At 45.6% G+C, this 19,693-nt stretch overlaps 1 protein-coding gene across 2 annotated transcripts in view; it reads left to right on the forward strand.

Annotated features, from left to right (window-relative positions):
• LOC137361854 (MFS-type transporter SLC18B1-like) overlaps positions 1-19,693 on the forward strand; it is a 70,615-nt gene that overhangs the window by 14,989 nt on the left and 35,933 nt on the right. For both annotated transcript variants that reach the window (XM_068026460.1, XM_068026468.1), the window contains exons 5-7: positions 9,814-9,961; positions 10,603-10,759; positions 12,676-12,812. In XM_068026460.1, coding sequence (XP_067882561.1) covers positions 9,814-9,961; positions 10,603-10,759; positions 12,676-12,812 — 442 coding nt within the window. The remainder of the gene's footprint in view (positions 1-9,813; positions 9,962-10,602; positions 10,760-12,675; positions 12,813-19,693) is intronic.

Below are 19,693 nucleotides of genomic sequence, written 5' to 3' on the forward strand. Positions count from 1 at the left end.
GTGGCTGCCACGGAACTCGACGTGGGATTGTCAGGCCTGATCTTCCTGGCAGCAGAGAAGCTCCGTGGCGGCCCCTCCATCTCTGTGGTGCAGCACCCCGAATTAGCATATGTAAATTACATATTTGCATGAATTAAAATGCAAAGCGCAGCGAGCTGTCCTTCAGTTCCTGATCTTCAGCGCGATGTGCGGCAGTCACACGCCATCACTTTCCCGTCTAGGGAAAGTTGGCGCCACCGAAGTGGGAAAGGGGTGAACTCTGCACCCTAATGAGTACGGGGGGTGGGGGGTGGTGGTTGGTGGCAGGGTGAAGGGATGAATTCTGCATTCTGATGGATGGGGGGGTGGAAAGGGTGAAGTCTGCACTCTGGTGGGTATGGGGGCGGGGGAAGGGGTGAAGTCTGTGTTATAGTGTGCTGTTTGCAGGGCTGGCAGCCTTTTCAAAATGGAGCCAGCACCTACAACAGGTGATGCAGTGAACGGCGTCACCAAGGCCACCCCGCCATGTGATGGGGGGGCGGGGTGGCCGCCACCATCAATATGTAAATTTGCACACAGTGGCGCAGGTCCCCTGGGGGGCAGCTGCCACATTCTGCGCCCGCCGCTGCTCCCAGTGGCAGGAATACAAAATCCAGCCCACAGTATCTAAACCAGAAAGTGTCAGCTAGAATATTTAATTCGATGTAAGGTTATGCACAGAAAGTGAAATAACGAGAGGGAAAGATAGGATTAAGAGAACTAAGAGACATAAGGAAAATGTTTTTTGCAAATATTTAAAAAAAAAATCTCAAGCAATAATTAAAACTGAAGGAACGAGACTACACACTTGTAAAAGTTAATTTTCAGTGCCAGAAAGGTTGCACGGCAATAATTAAGACTTGCCATCCGTTAATAGTTCGCTTGCACTTGAATGAACAAGCCCTAATATTCACGGTGTGTTAACCTGTATTTTAATGCGGATTCTCTTGACGAGATACCGGTGTAAAGCAGCTTGTGGAGGAACAGGGACAATCGGATAGCAACTTCCTGATTGCTGCGTTTTCTGCGAATGAAACCAGACGAACCGCCTGGTATCGACCTAGGCACCAGAAACGACAATGGCAAACCCAGCCCTGTTGACCCTGCAAAGCCCTCCTTACTAACATTTGGGGGCGTGTGCCAAAGATTGGGAGAGCTGTCCCACAGACTAGTCAAGCAACAGCCTGACATAGTCATACTCACCAAATCATACCTTACAGACAATGTCCAGACACCGTCATCACCATCCCTGGGTATGTCCTGTCCCACTGGCATACCAGATCCAGCAGAGATGGTAAACAGTTGAGTGGGAGTTGCTAACATCAACTCCAGACCTCATGAAGTCTCATGGCATCAGGTCAAAAATGGGCAAGGAAACCTCCTGCTGATTACCACCTACCGCCCCCCCTCAACTGGTGAGTCAGTACTTCTCCATGTTAAACACCACTTGGAGGAAGCACTGAAGGTGGCAAGGGTGCAGAGTGTACTCTGGGTGGGAGACTTCAATATCCATCACCAAGAGTGGCTCAGTGGCTCCAAACTGACCCAGCTGGCTGAGTTCTAAAGGACATAACTGCCAGACTGGGTCTGCGGCAGGTGGTGAGGGAACCAACAAGAAGGAAAAATATACTTGACCTCGTCCTCTCCAATCTGCCTGCCGCAGATGCATCTGTCCATGACAGTATTGGTAGGAGTGACAAAATCCCGACTTCACATTGAGGATACCCTCCATCGTGTTGTGTGGCACTACCACCATGCTAAATGGGATAGATTTCGAACAGATCTAGCAATGCCAAACTGGGCATCCAGGAGGTGCTGTGGGCCGTCAGCAGCAGCAGAATTGTATTCAACCACAATCTGAAACCTCAGTGACCCAGCATATCCCCCACTCTACCATTACCATCAAGCCATGGGACTAACCCTGGTTCAATGAAGAGTGCGGGAGGGCGTGCCAGGAGCAGCACCAGGCATACCTCAAAATGAGGTGTCAACCTGCTGAAGCTACAACCCAAGAGTACCTGTGTGCCAAACAGCGTAAGCAGCATGTGATAGACAGAGCTAAGCGATCCCGGAACAAATGGATCAAATCTAAGCTCTGCAGACCTGCCACATCCGGTCGTGAATGGTGGTGGACAGTTAAACAACTAACAGGAGGAGGTGGCTCCAAAATATCCCCATCCTCAATGATGGGGGAGCCCAGCACATCAATGCAAAAGATAAGCATTTGCAACAATCTACAGCCAGGAGCGCCGAGTTGATGATCCATCTCAGCTTCCTCCTGAAGTCCCTACATCACAGACGCCAGTCTTCAGCCAATTCGATTCACTCCTCTTGATATCAAGAAATGACTGAAGGCACCAGATACTGCAAAGGCTATGGGCCCTGACAACATTCCAGCAATAGTACTGAAGACCTGTGCTCCAGAATGTGCTGCGCCCCCAGCCAAGCTGTTCCAGTACAGTTACAACATTGGCATCGACCCGGCAATGTGGAAAATTGCCCAGATATGTCCTGTACACAAAAAGCAGGACAAGTCACACCCAGGCAATTACTGCCCATCAATCTACTCTCAATCATCAGTAAAGTGATGGAAGGTGGCGTCAACAGTGCCATCAAGCGGCACTTGCTTAGCAATAACCTGCTCAGTGACACTCAGTTTGGGTTCCGCCAGGGCCACTCAGTTCCTGACCTCATTAGAGCCTTAGTTCAAACATAGACGAAAGAGCTGAACTCAAGAGGTGAGGTGACATCAAGGCAGCATTTGACCGAGCATGGCATCAAGGAGCCCGAGCAAAACTGGAATCAATGGGAATCGGGGGAAAACTCTCCGCTGGTTGTAATCATACCTAGTGCAAAGGAAGGTGGTTGTGGTTGTTGGGGGTCAATCATCTCAGCTCCAGGACATCACTGCAGGAGTTCCTCAGGGTAGTGTCCTAGGCCCAACCATCTTCAGCTGCTTCACCAATGACCTTCCTTCAGTTATAAGGTTTGAAGTGGGGATGTTCACTGATGATTGCACAATGTTCAGCACCATTCGCGACTCCTTAGATACTGAAGCAGCCCTGCAGAAATGCAGCAAGACCTGGACAATATCCAGGCTCGGGCTGATAGGTGGCAAGTACCATTCATGACACTCAAGTGCCAGGCAATGACCATCTCCAACAAGAGAGAATCTAACCATCTCCCCTTGACATTCAATGGCATTACCATCGCTGAATCCCCCACTATCAACATCCTTGGGGTTACCATTGACCAGAATCTGAACTGGACCTGCTATATAAATACCATGGCTACAAGAGCAGGTCAGAGGCTAGGAATCTTGAGTCGAATAACTCACCTCCTGTCTCCCCAAAGCCTGTCCACCATCTACAAGGCACAAGTCAGGAGTGTGACGGAATACTCTCCACTTGCCTGGATGGGTGCAGCTCCAACAACGCTCAAGAAGTTCGACACCATCCAGACAAAGCAGACCGCTTGATTGGTACCCCATCCACAAACATTCACTCCCTGCACCACAATGCACAGTGGTAGCAGTGTGTACCATCTACAAGAAGCACTGCAGCAACGCACCAAGGTTCCTTAGACAGCATCTTCCAAATCTGTGACCTCTACCACCTAGAAGGACAAGGGCAGCCGATGCATGGGAACACCACCACCTGCAAGTTCCCCTCCAAGCCATACACCATCCTGACTTGGAACGATATCACCATTCCTTCACTGTCACTGGGTCAAACTCCTAAAACTCCCTTCCTAACAGCACTGTGGGTGTACCTACCCCACATGGACTGCAGCGGTTCAAGAAGGCAGCTCACCACCACCTTCTCAAGGGCAATTAGGGATGGGCAATAAATGCTGGCCTAGCCAGCGACGCCCACATCCCATGATCGAATAAAAAAAAAGTTTTATCTGATTTACTCATGATAAAAGTGAGTGCTCATAGCTTCACTATTATTCTGGCCACAAAATCTGACCCATTGTGATTTTCTTAACATGGTAGATAGATATATTAAGCAATTATGTGTAGGATCAAGAACACAAGAATTTGAAGCAGGAAAAAGCCATTCTGCCGCTCAAGCCTGCGCCACCATTCAATAAGATCGTGAGTGATCTGATTGTGGCCTCTTTCCTGTTTGCTCCCTTAACCCTTCATTCCCTTGTCGATCAAAAATCTATATAACTCAGCCTTGAATATATTCAGTGACCCAGCTGCCACTGTTCTCATGGGAAGAGAATTCCACAGACTATCAATCCTTTGAGAGAAAAAAATTCTCCTCATCTCAATCTTAAATGGGAGCCTCCTAATTTTTAAACTGTGTCCCCTAGTTCTAGACTCCTCCACAAGAGGAAACATCCACTCAGCATCTACTCTGTAAAGTCTCCTCAGGATCATTGTATGTTTCCACAAGATCACCTGTCATTCTTCTAAACTCCAATGTGTATAGGCCTAACCTGCTCAACCTTTCCTCATAAGATGACCCCTTCATTCCTGGAATCAGTCGAGTGAACCTTCTTTGAACTGCTTCTAATGCAATTATATCCTTTCTTAAGTAATCCTCCAGACATGTTAGGCCATATATTTTAAATGTTTGTAATTTTGATATTCACTTTTTCTCCATAAATTTTGTCCCTCTTGCATAGAATTACAGAGAATTTCACAGAATATACAACAGAGAAACATGCCATTCAGCCAAACTAGTCTGTGTTGGTGTTTATACTCCACACAAGTCTCCTCACATTCCATCTACCTGATTTCAGCCTTGCAGCATACAGTTCTATTCCCTTTTCCCTCATCCCTCATGTGCTCATCTAGTTTCCTTTTTGAAAGCATCTAAGCTATTTGCCTCACCCTCCTCCTGTAAGTTCCACTCTGACTAAAGAAATTGCTTCTTATTTCCCCATTTGGTTTTATTCGTAACTATCTTGGATTTATGGCCCCTAGTTTTGGATTCTTCCGCAAGTGGAAACATTCACTCCAAATCTGCCCTGTCCAATCCATTCAGAATTTTAAAAACCACTATCAGGTCACTTCTAAGTCCCCTCTTTTCTAAAGGGAAAAGCCCAACCTGTTCAATCTTACCTGATAGCTTGATATCTCATTTCTGGTACCATCCCTGTAAATCTTTTATGAACTTTCCCCAGTGCTTCTTTGCCTTTTTTTATAGTATGGTGACCAGACTGTGCACAGTGCTCTCCAAGTGGGCCTGATCAAGGTCCTATACAAATTTAACATCACTTTACCACTTTTGAATTTTTTACCCCCGGAACTAAATCCCATTGCTTGGTTCATATTTTTAATTGCTTTCCTGACCTGCAGTGTGGCTTTTAATGATTTCTTTATTTTCTAAGGTGCAGGTGATGTTTCTGTTTAATCTTACCAAAGTGCAGCACCTCACATTTATCTATCTTAAAAATTCATTTGGCACTTAACTGCGGTGTCTCCGAATGGCCCTCCAGCTTTGAGAGCCTGCCCGCGGCCTAAATTGGACAGCAAACCTGCCCTCTGGCCACTAATTGGCCAATTCAGGGAAAATCACTGCCGGGTGACAGTTGCCCACACAGTGCGGGGCTGTGGCCCCCATTTGACCCCTACGTCGGTGTCCCGACCTAAAATTTTGCCCCAGGTTTTATTTTTACATGAAAAAATGGGAAATTGCTTTTCACTCAAAGGGTAATAGTGCACAGCCAGACAAGAAGAGCAGTGATTGAGGGAAGCAGTTATGAGACATTGACCAATGAAAATGCTTCCCCCCCCCGCTAAACGATCTATTTTAGCTTCGACTAAGGGTTCCCTTTCACCAAAACTTTTGTACTCTGGTTGCCATTTGACAGCATCAACATTACACAACTTTTATTTATGTTCTCCATTTTACCTATTCAAATCCAAGTTGTGTTTTTTAATAAATAAGAACATAATCAGAACACAGCCCCTCGAGCCTGCTCCGCCATTCAATACGAGCGTGGCTGATCTCATCTTGGCCTCAATTCCACTTTCCTGCCTGTTCTCCATAACCCTTCAACCCATTACCAATTAAAAATCTGTCTACCTCCTCCTTAAATTTACTCAATGTCCCAGCATCCACTGCACTCTGGGGTAGTTAATTCCACAGATTCACGACCCTTTGAGAGAAGTAATTTGTCCTCATCTCTGTTTTAAATCTGCTACCCCTTAACCTTAAACTATGACCTCTCATTCCAGATTGCCCCACAAGAGGAACCATCCTCTCTGCGTCTACTTTGTCAATCCCCTAAATCATCTTATAAACCTCAATTAGATCTCCCCTCATTCTTCTAAACTCTGGAGAGTAAAGGCCTAAACTGCTCAATCTCTCTTCATAACACAAACTCCTCATCTCTGGAATCAATCTGGTGAACCTCCTCTGAGCTGCCTCCAATGCAACTACATCCCTCCTCAAGTAGGGGGACCAAAACCGTACGCAATACTTCAGGTGCGGTCTCACTAATGTCTTGTACGGTTGCAGCAACACTTCCCTACTTTTATACTCTATTCCTTTTGTAATAAATGCCAAAATTCCATTTGCCTTCCTTATTACCCATTGTACCTGCATACTAGTTTTCTGCGATTCATGCACGAGGACACCCAGATCCCTCTGCAGCGAAGCACTCTGAAGTTTCTCTCCATTTATATAATAATTTGCCTTTCTATTCTTCTGACCAAAATGAATAACCTCACACTTATCCACGTTAAACTCCATCTGCCACATTTTGGCCCATTCACCTAACCTATCCATATCCATGTGTAAATCTCTTATTTCTTTATTGCAACTCAAGTTTTAGTGTCATCTGCAAATTTGGCTATAGTACCTTCTATCCCTGCATCCAAGCCATAAATATAGATTGTAAATAGTTGGGACCCGAGGACCGAATCCTGTGGCACCCCACTAGTTACATCTTGCCAACCAGAAAAAGACCCATTTATCCCGACTCTCTGTTTTCTGTTGGTTAGCCAATCCTCTATCCAAGCTAATAAATTGCCCCTAACCCCATGTGATCTTACTTTATGTATGAACCTTTTGTGCGGCCCCTTACCAAATGCCTTCTGGAAGTCCAGATATACTACATCTACAGGATCCCCATTATCCACTTTGTTTGTTACATCTTCGAAGAACTCTAACAAATTAGTCAAACACGATTTACCCTTCATAAAACCATGCTGACTCTGATGGATTGCGTTTTGACTTTCTAAATGTCCTGTTATTACTTCCTGAATAATGGATTCTAGCAATTTCCCAATGACAGATGTTAAACTAACTGGTCTATAGTTTCCTACTTTCTGCCTCCCACCCTTTTTGAATAAGGGCGTTATATTAGCATTTTTCCAATCCACTGGAACCTTTCCCACATTCAGGGAATTTTGGAATATTATAACCAATATATCATTCCATGACAATATGAAAGGCACAATTCAGCATAGTGGCGCCTCATCAGACCCCTTTCCGATCCTGAGTGGCGTGAAACAGGGCTGTGTTCTCGCACCTACACTGTTTGGGATCTTCTTCTCCCTGCTGCTCTCACATGCGTTCTTCAGAAGAAGGAATTTTCCTCCACACAAGATCAGGTGGAAGGTTGTTCAACCTTGCCCGTCTAAAGGCGAAGACCAAAGTACGGAAAGTCCTCATCAAGGAACTCCTCTTTGCTGACGATGCTGCATTAACATCTCACACTGAAGAGTGTCTGTAGAGACTCATGGACAGGTTTGCAGCTGCCTGCAATGAATTTGGCCTAACCATCAGCCTCAAGAAAACGAACATCATGGGACAGGACGTCAGAAATGCTCCATCCATCAATATCGGCGACCACACTCTGGAAGTGGTTCAAGAGTTCACCTACCTAGGCTCAACCTGTCTCTCGGTGCAGAATTAAACAAGCGCATGGGAAAGGCTTCCTCTGCTATGTCCAGACTGGCCAAGAGAGTGTGGGAAAATGGCACACTGACACAGAACACAAAAGTCTAAGTGTATCAAGCATGTGTCCTCAGTACCTTGCTCTACGGCAGCGAGGCCTGGACAATGTACGTCAGCCAAGAACGACGTCTCAATTCATTCCATCGTCGCTGCCCCCGGAGAATCCTTGGCATCAGGTGGCAGGACCGTATCTCCAACACAGAAGTCCTCGAGGCGGCCAACATCCCCAGCATTTACACCCTACTAAGCCAGCGGCGCCTGAGATGGCTTGGCCATGTGAGCCGCATGGAAGATGGCAGGATCCCCAAGGACACATTGTACAGCGAGCTCGCCACTGGTACCAGACCCACCGGCCGTCCATGTCTCCGCTTTAAAGATGTCTGCAAACGCGACATGAAGTCCTGTGACATTGATCACAAGTTGTGGGAGTCAGTTGCCAGCGATCGCCAGAGCTGGCGGGCAACCATAAAGGCGGGTCTAAAGCGTGGCGAGTCAAAGAGACTTAGCAATTGGCAGGAAAAAAGACAGAAGCGCAAGGAGAGAGCCAACTGTGTAACAGCCCCGACAACCAATCTTATCTGCAGCACCTGTGGAAGAGCCTGTCACTCGAGAATTGGCCTTTATAGCCACTCCAGGCGCTGCTTCACAAACCACTGACCACCTCCAGGCACTTACCCATTGTCTCTCGAGACAAGGAGGCCAAAGAAGAAGAAGATATCGTATATATTTACGGCTTCATTTTATGAAGCAACCCATTATCTTACAAATAAAGTCTGAAGCTGGTTCTTTGAATAGGTTAAAGAAACAATTTGAATTATGCTGAAAATCCCAGCAGGTCTGACAGTATCTGTTGAGAAAGAGAATATGTTTGATGTAGACTCTTCAGCCTGTATATAATCATAGTTGAAATGAATTAATTTCAAACGTTTGCAAAGATTAGCTATCAAGTAATAACAACAACTTGTATTTATATAGTGCTTTTAACGTAACAAAGCATCCCAAGGCACATCACAGGAATGTTATAAAGAAAATTTGACACCAAGCCACATAAGGCAACATTAGGACTGATAGCCAAAAGCTTGATCAAAGAAGTAGGTTTTAAAAGGAGTTTTAAAGGAAAAAAGAAAGGCGGAGAGTTTTAAGGAGGGAATTCCTGAGTGTAGGGCCAAGGCAACTGAAGGCATTGCCAACAATGGTGGAGCAATTAAAATCAGGGATGTTCAAGGCCAGAGATGATGAAGATATCTCGGAGAGTTGTGGGGCTGGAAGAGATTACAGAAATAGGATGGGGCAAGACCATGCAGGGTTTAATCAAGAGCCAATGTAGGTCAGTGAGTGAAGGGATGATGGATGATCGGGACGTGGTGTGTGTAAGGACATGGGTTGCAGAGTTTTGGATGACCTCAAGTTTACGGAAGGTAGAATTTGGGAGACCAACCAAGAGTGCATTAGAATAGTCCAGTCTAGAGGTAACAAAGGCATGAATGAGGGTTTCAGCAACAGATGAACTGAGGTAGGGGTGGAGTTGGGTGATGTTCATGAAGTGGAAATAGGTAGTCTTCATGACAGCACTGGTATGCGGTCAGAAGTTTGTGAAGTGGTTCAGCCTTGGACAATTACCAGGGAGAGGGATGGAGTCGGTCATCAGGGAACAGAGTTTGTGGCGGGGACCGAAGACAGTAGTTTCAATCTTCCCAATTCTTAATTGGAGGAATATCTGCTCTTCCAGTATTGAATGTTAGACAAGCAGTCTGATAATTTAGCAACAGTGGAGGAGGCAAGAGAGGTGATGACAAGGTAGAGCTGAGATAAGACAAGAGAAAAAACATTGTACTCCCTTCCTGAAGTTAATGTGTTTTATTTCCGTTCCCAGCCTATTGGATAAATCTCCAGATGGACCCATATTTATTGCTTTGTGTTTCATCGTAAGATCAGTGGATGCAATAGGGTTTGCTGGAAGCCTTACTGCCTCGTTTTCAATCCTTGCTGGAACTTTTCCAAACAATATAGCCGCAATAATGGTAACAGTGAATTTAAGTCTTTCACTAATGTGTAGCTTGTACTCTGCTGATAGGATTAACTCTTATTTATGAAATTTATATATGTCTTTGTGAATATATTGATAATTTATAAAAAATATACTTCAAGAATCTCCTTCCTAGGTTTCAATTTGTTCTTTAGATTTTGTCTTGTTTTCCGTTCTCTTTCTCCACCCACCCCCCTGCAACCCCTCTCCAGTGTCTTGAACTTCTCGGAACCATAGAGAACAGTTTGATCCTCAGTTTATGCTCCTTAGCTAATCTCAGCAAAGGCATCAATAGGACATGTGCCTATGAGACCTTAGGCTAGGAAAGTGAGAATTAACCAGTTCCTGGTCCTGACTTTTATCCAGAAAATTCTCCACCCTTTAGCGGAAGTAGTTGTCAGAGAAGGACAGGATTAGGCTCCATTGTGATCTTACAAGCAACTAGCTTGTCAATGCTCGATTAATGATTAATGCCCGGTTGTGTGAAATATTAAAGGTCAGTGGAACAGTACCTTGTCATTTGGGGGGGGAAATCCTCTTGAAGCTGACCCCACTTTGTGAAAAAAAAGTGACATTAATTTACTATTTCTAGCAAACAAAGACACTCTAACACAAACTACAAACATTTCTTTTTAGGGAGCTCTGGAAATTTTCGCTGGGCTTGGCCTAATATCGGGTCCACCTATTGGAGGCTTTTTGTACCAGTCATTTGGATATGAAGTTCCTTTTATTGCTCTAGGATGTATCGTTCTTTTAATGGTACCTTTGAACATGTATATTTTACCAAGATATGGTAAGACTCTGCATTTTAATTTTCCTGTAGAAATGTAGTTTACTCTTATTGCGATGGCTTCCATAGCCAAGTATTTTAATATAATGCTGTCCAAAGGATTGTGTCATTTGGAAATTTGTTGGCAATTAGAAGGTTATAATTACTTCACTTTTTGTTTTAAAATGGTTGTAGTTCATGCAGTAGCTCAGCTGGTTAAGACAGTAAATAGCTGAGTCAAATAAATCCAGAGTTAGTTGCTCTCAATCAAGGCAATGGCATGACCATTAGAGTTAATCTGAGTTCCCTAGTCTCGGGAAAAATTGGCCTGGGTTTCTGCTGTTGATTATTTTCCAGTGATCCGTGCTGGAAGTGATGATACGTAGTGGTGATTAGTCAGTTAGTTAGAGATACAGCACTGAAACAGGCCCTTCGGCCCACCGAGTCTGTGCCGACCATCAACCGCCCATTTATACTAATCCTACACTAATTCCATATTCCTACCACATCCCCACCTGTCCCTGTATTTCCCTACCACCTACCTACACTAGGGGAAATTTATAATGGCCAATTTACCTATCAACCTGCAAGTCTTTTTGGCATGTGGGAGGAAACCGGAGCACCCGGAGGAAACCCACGCAGACACAGGGAGAACTTGCAAACGCCACACAGGCAGTACCCAGAATTGAACCCGGGTCGCTAGAGCTGTGAGGCTGCGGTGCTAACCACTGCGCCACTGTGCCGCCTCAGTCCAGTGATGTCACTGAACTAGTAATCCAGAGGTCCAGGGTGTGGGTTAAAATCCCACCATGGCAGCCGGTGGAATTTAAATTCAATTAATTAATAAAAATCTGGAATTGAAAGCTAGTCTCAGTTTCAAGGCACCATTACTATCATCATTTATTGTAAAAGACCTACCTGGTTTACTAACGTCCTTCAGAGAAGGAAATCTGCTGGCCTATATGTGACTCCAGACCCACAGCAATGTGTTTGACACTTAACTGCCCTCTGAAATGGTCCAGCAAGCCACTCAGTTCATGGGCAATTAGGGAAGGTCAACAAATGCTGGCCTTGCCAGCAACACTCACATCCTATGAAAAAATAAAAAAAACTTGACTGTGGTACCCCTTCATGGTCAAAAAGCCTGATGAAGTTCTGAATGGGTGCTCACATGATGAATGGGCAGTTAAACAAAGTATTGGAAGGTGTCCAGTGCTTTCCCAGCTAGTGGTCAACTCCTTCAAGAGAGAAAAGGGTGAATATTGGCAGAAATAGTGAAGGGGAGAAGAATCAGAAGAATAAGCAATGCACCAAACAGGGGAAAATATGAATCTATCACATTTGGAATTTCTGTGATGTGAAAGAATGGTTGGTTGGGTTTTGATGGTCAGCAGATATTGTTTGTAGCTTACCTGATAAGGTGATGCACAAGGTAGTAATGGGTAAATTAGAAATGATTCCGATAAAGGATTAAACTGCTGATGGGGGTTGGGTGGAAGAGTATATTTCTAATTTTGAGCAGACGTGAACATTCTACTGTTCTGGGAGGTCTGCTGATAACAGTGTTTAAAGGATCTTGAAGATATTAGAGTGCAAATGCATACATATACAAGTGTTGACCAAGCTCTGTGGGAAGTAAAGCAGACTGAAGGTCAAAATTTTAGCAACAAGCAAATGAAGTGCAAAATGCATTCATTTTTATAATTGCCGTTAAATGGATGAGGGGAGGCCAAAGGATGATTGATTAAACTTTGTTATTGCTGCTTTCACTGTAGCAGCAATCTGAAAGGTAAATAAAATGGTACGCTCTCCATAAATAGATATTTGTAATAAAGGTTTAAAAATGTTAGTCATTCTCCATCACCAATACCATAAAATATTGTGGATATTATACTTAAAATATAGTGTAATATATTTTAACCAAAGTTATTGGTTTTCAGATGGAATTGCCACCAATGCCTCTTTCTGGAAGCTACTTACAATCCCCAAAGTAATTTTTCTGTGCCTGCTTATATTTTCTATAAGTTCTTGTATTGGCTTTCTGGATCCCACCATATCACTGTTTGCTACTGATAAGGTGAGAATTCTGTTCTCTGAATTTCTTTGTGCTGTATTCCTTGTGTTTTCTTAAGTTCAGGAAGGTTGAGGGGTGATCTAATCATGATGTTTATCAATTAGTTTTGTCATTTTAAAGTAGATACAGAGAAATAATGGCCGGACTTTAAGGATGATGCAGTGGCCCCCGCCCACCAATTGAAAAGTCGGGGGTGAGCCCACCTCTGCCGGGCCTGGAAGCCACGCTGCTATTTTGTGTGGGTCAGGTAATTAAATGCCTGCAGTTGTGGCTTCTGCTCCTCTGAGGCAAGATGTCCTGCCTGCAAGAGCTGCCAGCCAATCAGAGGGACGGCAGCTCCCAGTGGTGCTGCTGGGACTGCACCCAGCAAGAAGAGCCACGATGGACTCCAGCCTTGGAACAGGTAAGTGAGGTCAGGGCTTGCTGGGACCAATTGGTCAGGCCCTGGCGAGGGGGGGTTGGGGGGGGGATCGATTGAGAGCGCGGAGGGAGTGTTCGAGCAGGGGCAGCCCATGCTGCTGGTCGGGGCCTCTGTGCAGCACATGGTGTTTGATCAGGAGGGCAGCCCCCCTCCCCAACCCGCAAGGAGGCCGCAGATTTAACTGGGCAGCATCCTAAGGTGGCGAATTGCCTATCCGCCACTGGTAAAATACCACTTGGCCACTTAAGGGCCTCAGTAGGCCTAAGGGCGGGTGGGCTCCCCTACCGCTGGTAAGATAGTGGGGGTTGAGTAGGCAACAGGCACTGCGCCTCCGCCATCCTGCACGATATTAGGCCCCCTCCCAACCTCACAGCCCGTTCCAGGGGGTGGTGTAAAATTCCAGCCTATGTCCACTGGTGAGGGTAATCCAGAACAAGGGAGCATAAACTTGAAATTGGAGCTGAAGCCAGTTAGGAATGAAATCAGGAAGCACTTTTCCACATAAAGGGTAGTGTAAATCTGGAAGTCTCTTGCCCTAAAAGACTGTGAATGCTGTCAATTGAAATTTTCAAGACTGAGATTGATAGATTTTTAGTAAGTAAGCATATCAAGGAATAGGAACAAGGAAAAGCTGGTATATGGAGTTGAGGTGCTGATCAGCCATGATGTAATAGAATGAATATTTATTCCAAAGCATTTGGAAGGATGATACCAGAGAACTGAGAGGGTACAACTATCAGGAAAACAGGCTGGAGCTCTTTTCTCTCAAAAAAGAGAAGGCTATGTGGTGACTTTATGGAGGTGTTTTAAAATTATGAAGGGGTTGGTTGGGATCGTCATGTTTCTGCTTGTGGAAAATCCAAAACTGGGGATCATAAATATAAGATGGTCCCTAACAAATCCAATAAAAACTTCAGGAGAAACATCTTTACCCAGGGAGTGGTTAGCATGCAGAACTTGCTACCACATGGAGTAGTTGAGGCCAAGAGCATAGAAAGGAATTGAAGAATATATTGATGGGGTTAGATGAAGGAGGGTGGGCGGAGGCTCACATGGAGCATAAACACTGGTAGAGACCAATGAGGTCAAATGGCCTGTTTCTATGCTGTAAATACTATGAAATGGTCGAACAGGCTTGAGGGGCTGAATTGCTGCTCTCTTGCTCCTATGTTTCAATAATTAAGTTTAAGTTGCACCAAAATTGAAAACCTTCAGATGGATGGAGTGTTTTTTAAAATTCATTTAAGGGATGTGGGTGTTGCTGGTGAGGATAGCATTTATTGCCCATCCCTAATTGCCCTTGAGAAGGTGGTGATGAGCTGCCTTCTTGAACCGCTGCAGTCCATGTGGGGTAGATTCACCCACAGTACTGTTAGGAAAAGAGTTCCAAGATTTTGACCCAGCGAAAGTGAAGGAACAGCGATATTGTTCCAAGTAGGATAGTGTGTGACTTGGAAGGGAACTTGCAGATGGTGGTGTTCTCATGCATCTGCTGCCCTTGTCCTTCTAGGTGCGAGAGGTCACGGGTTTGGAAGGTGCTGTTGAAGGAGCCTTGATGCATTGCTGCAGTGCATCTTGTAGATGGTACACGTGGCTGCCACTGTGCGTCGGTGATGGAGGAAGTGAATGCTTGTAGATGGTGTGCCAATCAAGCAGGCTGCTTTGTCCTGGATGGTGTCGAGCTTCTTGAGTGTTGTTGGAGTTGCACCCATCCAGGCAAGTGGAGAGTATTCCATCACACTCCTGACTTGTGCCTTGTAGATGGTGGATAGGCTTTGGGGAGTCAGGAGGTGAGTTACTCACCGCAGGATTCCTAGCCTATGACCTGCTGTTGTAGCCACGGTATTTATATGGCTACTCCAGTTCAGTTTCTGGTCAATGGTAACTTCCAGGATGTTGATACTGGGGGATTCAGCGATGGTAATGCCATTAAATATCAAGCGGAGATGGTTAGATTCTCTCTTGTTGGAGATGGTCATTGCCTGGCACTTGTGTGGCACAAATGTTACTTGCCATTTATCAGCCCAAGCCTGGATGTTGTCCAGGTCTTGCTGCATTTCTGCACGGACTGCTTCAGTATCTGTGGAGTCACGAATGGTGTTGAACATTGTGCAATCATCAGCGAACAGCCCCACTCCTGACCTTTGTGATTGAAGGAAGGTCATTGATGAAGCAGCTGAAGATGGTTGGGCCTAGTAAAGCCTGGCCCGGGTATAAAATTAAAACCCGACCCGGGCCCCACCCGACAACAGCCAACCCGAACCCGACCCGGGCCCGAGTCCTTTAATTTTTTTAAATGCCTGACCCGACCTGAATCCGAATGCTGAACGCAGAATACAGACCTGAGCCGAACCCGACACATGTAGTAGGTTTTGGTGGGGTTCGGGTCGGGTAGCCAGGCTTTAGGGCCTAGGACACTACCCTGAGGAACTCCTGCAGTGATTTCCTGGGACTGAGATGATTGACCTCCAACAACCACAACCACCTTTCTTTTGCACTAGGTATGACTCCAACCAGCAGAGAGTTTTCCCCCTGATTCCCATTGACTCCACTTTTGCTGAGACTGTGATAAACTTGAACAAATTAGCATTGAAAGGGAGGAGTTATTAGTGTTTTTAGCGGGCTTAAAAGTGGATAAATCCCCAGGCTCAGATAAGATGTATCCCAGGCTGTTATGTAGAACAAGGGAGGAGATAGCAGGGGCTCTGACTCAAATTTTCAAATCCTCTCTGGCCACAGGAGAGGTGCCAGAGGACGGGAGGGCAGCGAATGTAGTACCATTATTCAAGAAGGGGAGCAGGGATAAACCAGGTAATTACAGGCCAGTGAGTCTAACATCAGTGGTTGGAAAACTGGTGGAAACAATTCTGAGGGATAGGATTAATCTCCATTTGGAGAGGCAGGGATTAATCAGGTATAGTCAGCATGGCTTTGTCAGGGGGAGATCATGCCTAATAATCTTGATTGAATTTTTTGAAGGAGTGACTAGATGAGGGTAAAGCAGTTGATGTAGTCTACATGGACTTCAGTAAGGCTTTTGATAAGGTCCTGTGTGGGAGATTGGTTAAGAAGGTAAGAGCCCATAGGATCCAGGGCAATTTGGCAAATTAGATCCAAAATTGACTTAGTGGCAGAAGGTAGAGGGTGATGGTCGAAGGTTTTTGCAATTGGAAGCCTGTGACCAGTGGTGTACTGCAGGGATCGGTGCTGGGATCCTTACTGTTTGTAGTGTATATTAATGATCTAGATGTGAATATAGGAGGTATGATCAGTAAGTTCGCAGATGACAGGAAAATTGGTGGTTTTGTAAATAGTGAAGAGGAAAGCCTTAGATTACAGGACGATGCAGATGGGCTGGTTAGATGGGCAGAGCAGTGGCAGATGGAATTTACTCTTGAGAAGTGTGAGGTGATGCATTTTGGGAGGACTAAAAAGGCAAGGGAATATACAATGGATGGTAGGACTTTAGGAAGTACAGAGGGTCAGAGGGACTTTGGTGTACTTGTCCATAGATCACTGAAGGCAGCAGCACAGGTAGATAAGGTGGTTAGGAAGGCATATGGGATACTTGCCTTTATTAGCCGAGGCATAGAATATAAGAGCAGGGAGGTTATGATGGAGCTGTATAAAACGCTAGTTATGCCACAGCTGGTGTACTGTTTACAGTTCTGGTCACCACACTACAGGAAGGATGTGATTGCATTGGAGAGGGTGCAGAGGAGATTCACTAGGACGTTGCCTGGGCTGGAGCATTTCAGCTACGAAGAGAGACTGGATAAGCTAGTGTTGTCTTCCTGAGAGCAGAGAAGGCTAAGGGGGGGAACCTGATTGAGGTCTCCAAAATTATGAAGGGCATAGATAGGAAGAAACGTTTTCCATTAGCAGAGGTGTCAATAACCAATGGGGCTTAGATTTAAGGTAAGTGACAGGAGGTTTAGAGGGGATTTGAGGAAAAAAAATTTCACCCAGAGGGTGGTTGGAATCTGGAACACGCTGCCTGAGGGGATGGAAGAGGCCAGAACCCTCACAACATTTAAGAAGTATTTAGATGAGCACTTGAAATGCCATAGCATACAAGGCTATGGGCCAAGTGCTGGAAAATGGGATTAGAATAGATAGGTGCTTGATGGCCAGCATGGATACGATGGGCCAAAGGGCCTGTTTTTGGGCTGTATAACACTGACTCCTTGATGCTTTACTCCGTCAAATGCTGTCTTGATGTTGAGGGCAGTCACACTCACCTCACCTCTTGAGTTCAGCTCTTTTGTCCATGTTTGAACCAAGGCTATAATGAGGTCAGGAGCTGTGTGGCCTGGCGGAACCCAATCTGAGCGTCACTGAGCAGGTTATTACTAAGCAAATGCCGCTAGATAGCACTGTCGATGACACCTTCCATCACTTTACTGATGATCAGGCGTAGTCTGATGGGATGGTCATTGGCCGGGCTGGATTTGTCCTACTATTTGTGCAAAGGACATACCTGGGCAATTTTCCACATTTACGGGTGGATGCCAGTGTTGTAACTGTACTGGAACAGCTTGGCTAGGGGCACAGCAAGATCTGGAGCACAGGTCTTCAGTACTATTGCCGGAATGTTGTCAGGGCCCATAGCCTTTGCAGTGTCCAGTGCCTTCAATCGTTTCTTGATATCACGTGGAGTGAATCGTACTGGCTGAAGTCTGGCATCTGTGATGCTGGGGTCTTCAGGAGGAGGCCGAGATGGATCATCCAATCAGCACTTCTGGCTGAAGGTTGTTGCAAATGTTTCAGCCTTATCTTTTGCACTGATGTGCTGGGCTCCCCCATCATTGAGGATGGGAATATTTGTGGAACCACCTCCTCCAGTTAGTTGTTTAATTGTCCACCACCATTTACGACAAGATGTGGCAGGACTGCAGAGCTTAGATCTGACCAATTGATTGTGGGATCGCTTAGCTCTGTCTATCACATGCTGCTTACGCTGTTTGGCACAAGTACTTCTGGGTTGTAGCTTCACCAGGTTGACACCTCATTTTGAGGTATGCCTGATGCTGCTCCTGGCATGCCCTCCTGTACTCTTCATTGAACCAGGGTTGGTCCCCCAGCTTGATGGTAATGGTAGATTGGGGGATATGCCGGTCCATGAAGTAACAGATTGCAGTTGAGTACAATTCTGCTGCTGCTGATAGCCCACAGCGCCTCATGGATACCCAGTTTTGCATTGCTAGATCTGTTCGAAATCTATGCGATTTAGCATGATAGCAGTTCCACACAGCACAATGGAGGGTATCCTCAATATGAAGACAGGACTTCGTCTCCACAAGGACTGTGTGGTGGTCACTCCTACCAATACTGTCATACACAGATGCATCTGCGACAGGTAGATTGGTGAGGATGAGGTCAAGTATGTTTTTCCCTCTTGTTGGTTCTCTCACCACCTGCCGCAGACCCAGTCTATCAGCTATGTCCTTTAGGACTTGGCCAGCAGTGGTACTACCAAACCACTCTTGGTGATGAGCAGTGAAGTCCCCCACCCAGAGTACATTCTGTGCCCTTGCACCTCCCAGTACTTCCTCCAAGTAGTGTTCAACATGGAGGAGTACTGACTCATCAGCTGAAGGGGGGTACGATAGGTGGTAATCAGCACAGGTTTCCTTTCCCATGTTTGACCTGATACCATGAGAGCTCATGGAGTCTGGAATCAATGTTGAGGAATCTCAGGGCAACTGCCTCCTGACTGTATACCACTGTGCTGCCACCTCTGGTTGGACAGGACATACCCAGGGATGGTGATGGCAGTGTCTGGGGACATTGTCTGTAAGGTATGCTTCTGTGATTATTCCTATGTCAGGCTGTTGCTTGACTAGTCTGTGGGACAGCTCTCCCAACTTTGGCACAAGCCCCCAGATATTAGTAAGGAGGACTTTGCAGGGTCTACAGGACAGTGTTTGCTGTTGTCGTTTCCATTGCCTAGGTCGATGTGAGGTGGCCATTCCAGTTTCATTCCGTATTGACTTTCTAGCAGTTTGATACAACTGAGTGGCTTGCTTGGCCATTCCAGAGGGCATTCCCTGAAGGACATTAGTGAACTAGGTACGTTTTTATGACAGTCAACAATGGTTTCATGGCCATCATTTGACTAGCTTTTATTTCCAGATTTATTTATTGAATTCAAATTCCATCTTCTGTCGTGGATGGGGTTCGAACTTATGTCCCCTGAGCAATATCCTAGGTCTCTGGGTCACTCGTTCAGTGACAATACCACTATGCCACTGCCACCCTCTAAGTGTGTCATTGTAGCAAGCACTGTTGGGCAAATCAGTTTTTATCCTGTGTGAAGGATATTTTTTATATATTTGATTAGATTGTGGGGAGATGGTGGTGTAGTGGTAATGTCACTGAACTAGTGATCCAGAGGCCTAGGCTAATGCCCTGGGAACACAGATTCAAATCTCAGCACAGCAGCTGGTGGAATTTAAATTCA

Source organism: Heterodontus francisci, chromosome 3 (genome assembly GCF_036365525.1).
Source record: "Heterodontus francisci isolate sHetFra1 chromosome 3, sHetFra1.hap1, whole genome shotgun sequence".
In the NCBI taxonomy this organism is placed as follows: domain Eukaryota; kingdom Metazoa; phylum Chordata; class Chondrichthyes; order Heterodontiformes; family Heterodontidae; genus Heterodontus; species Heterodontus francisci.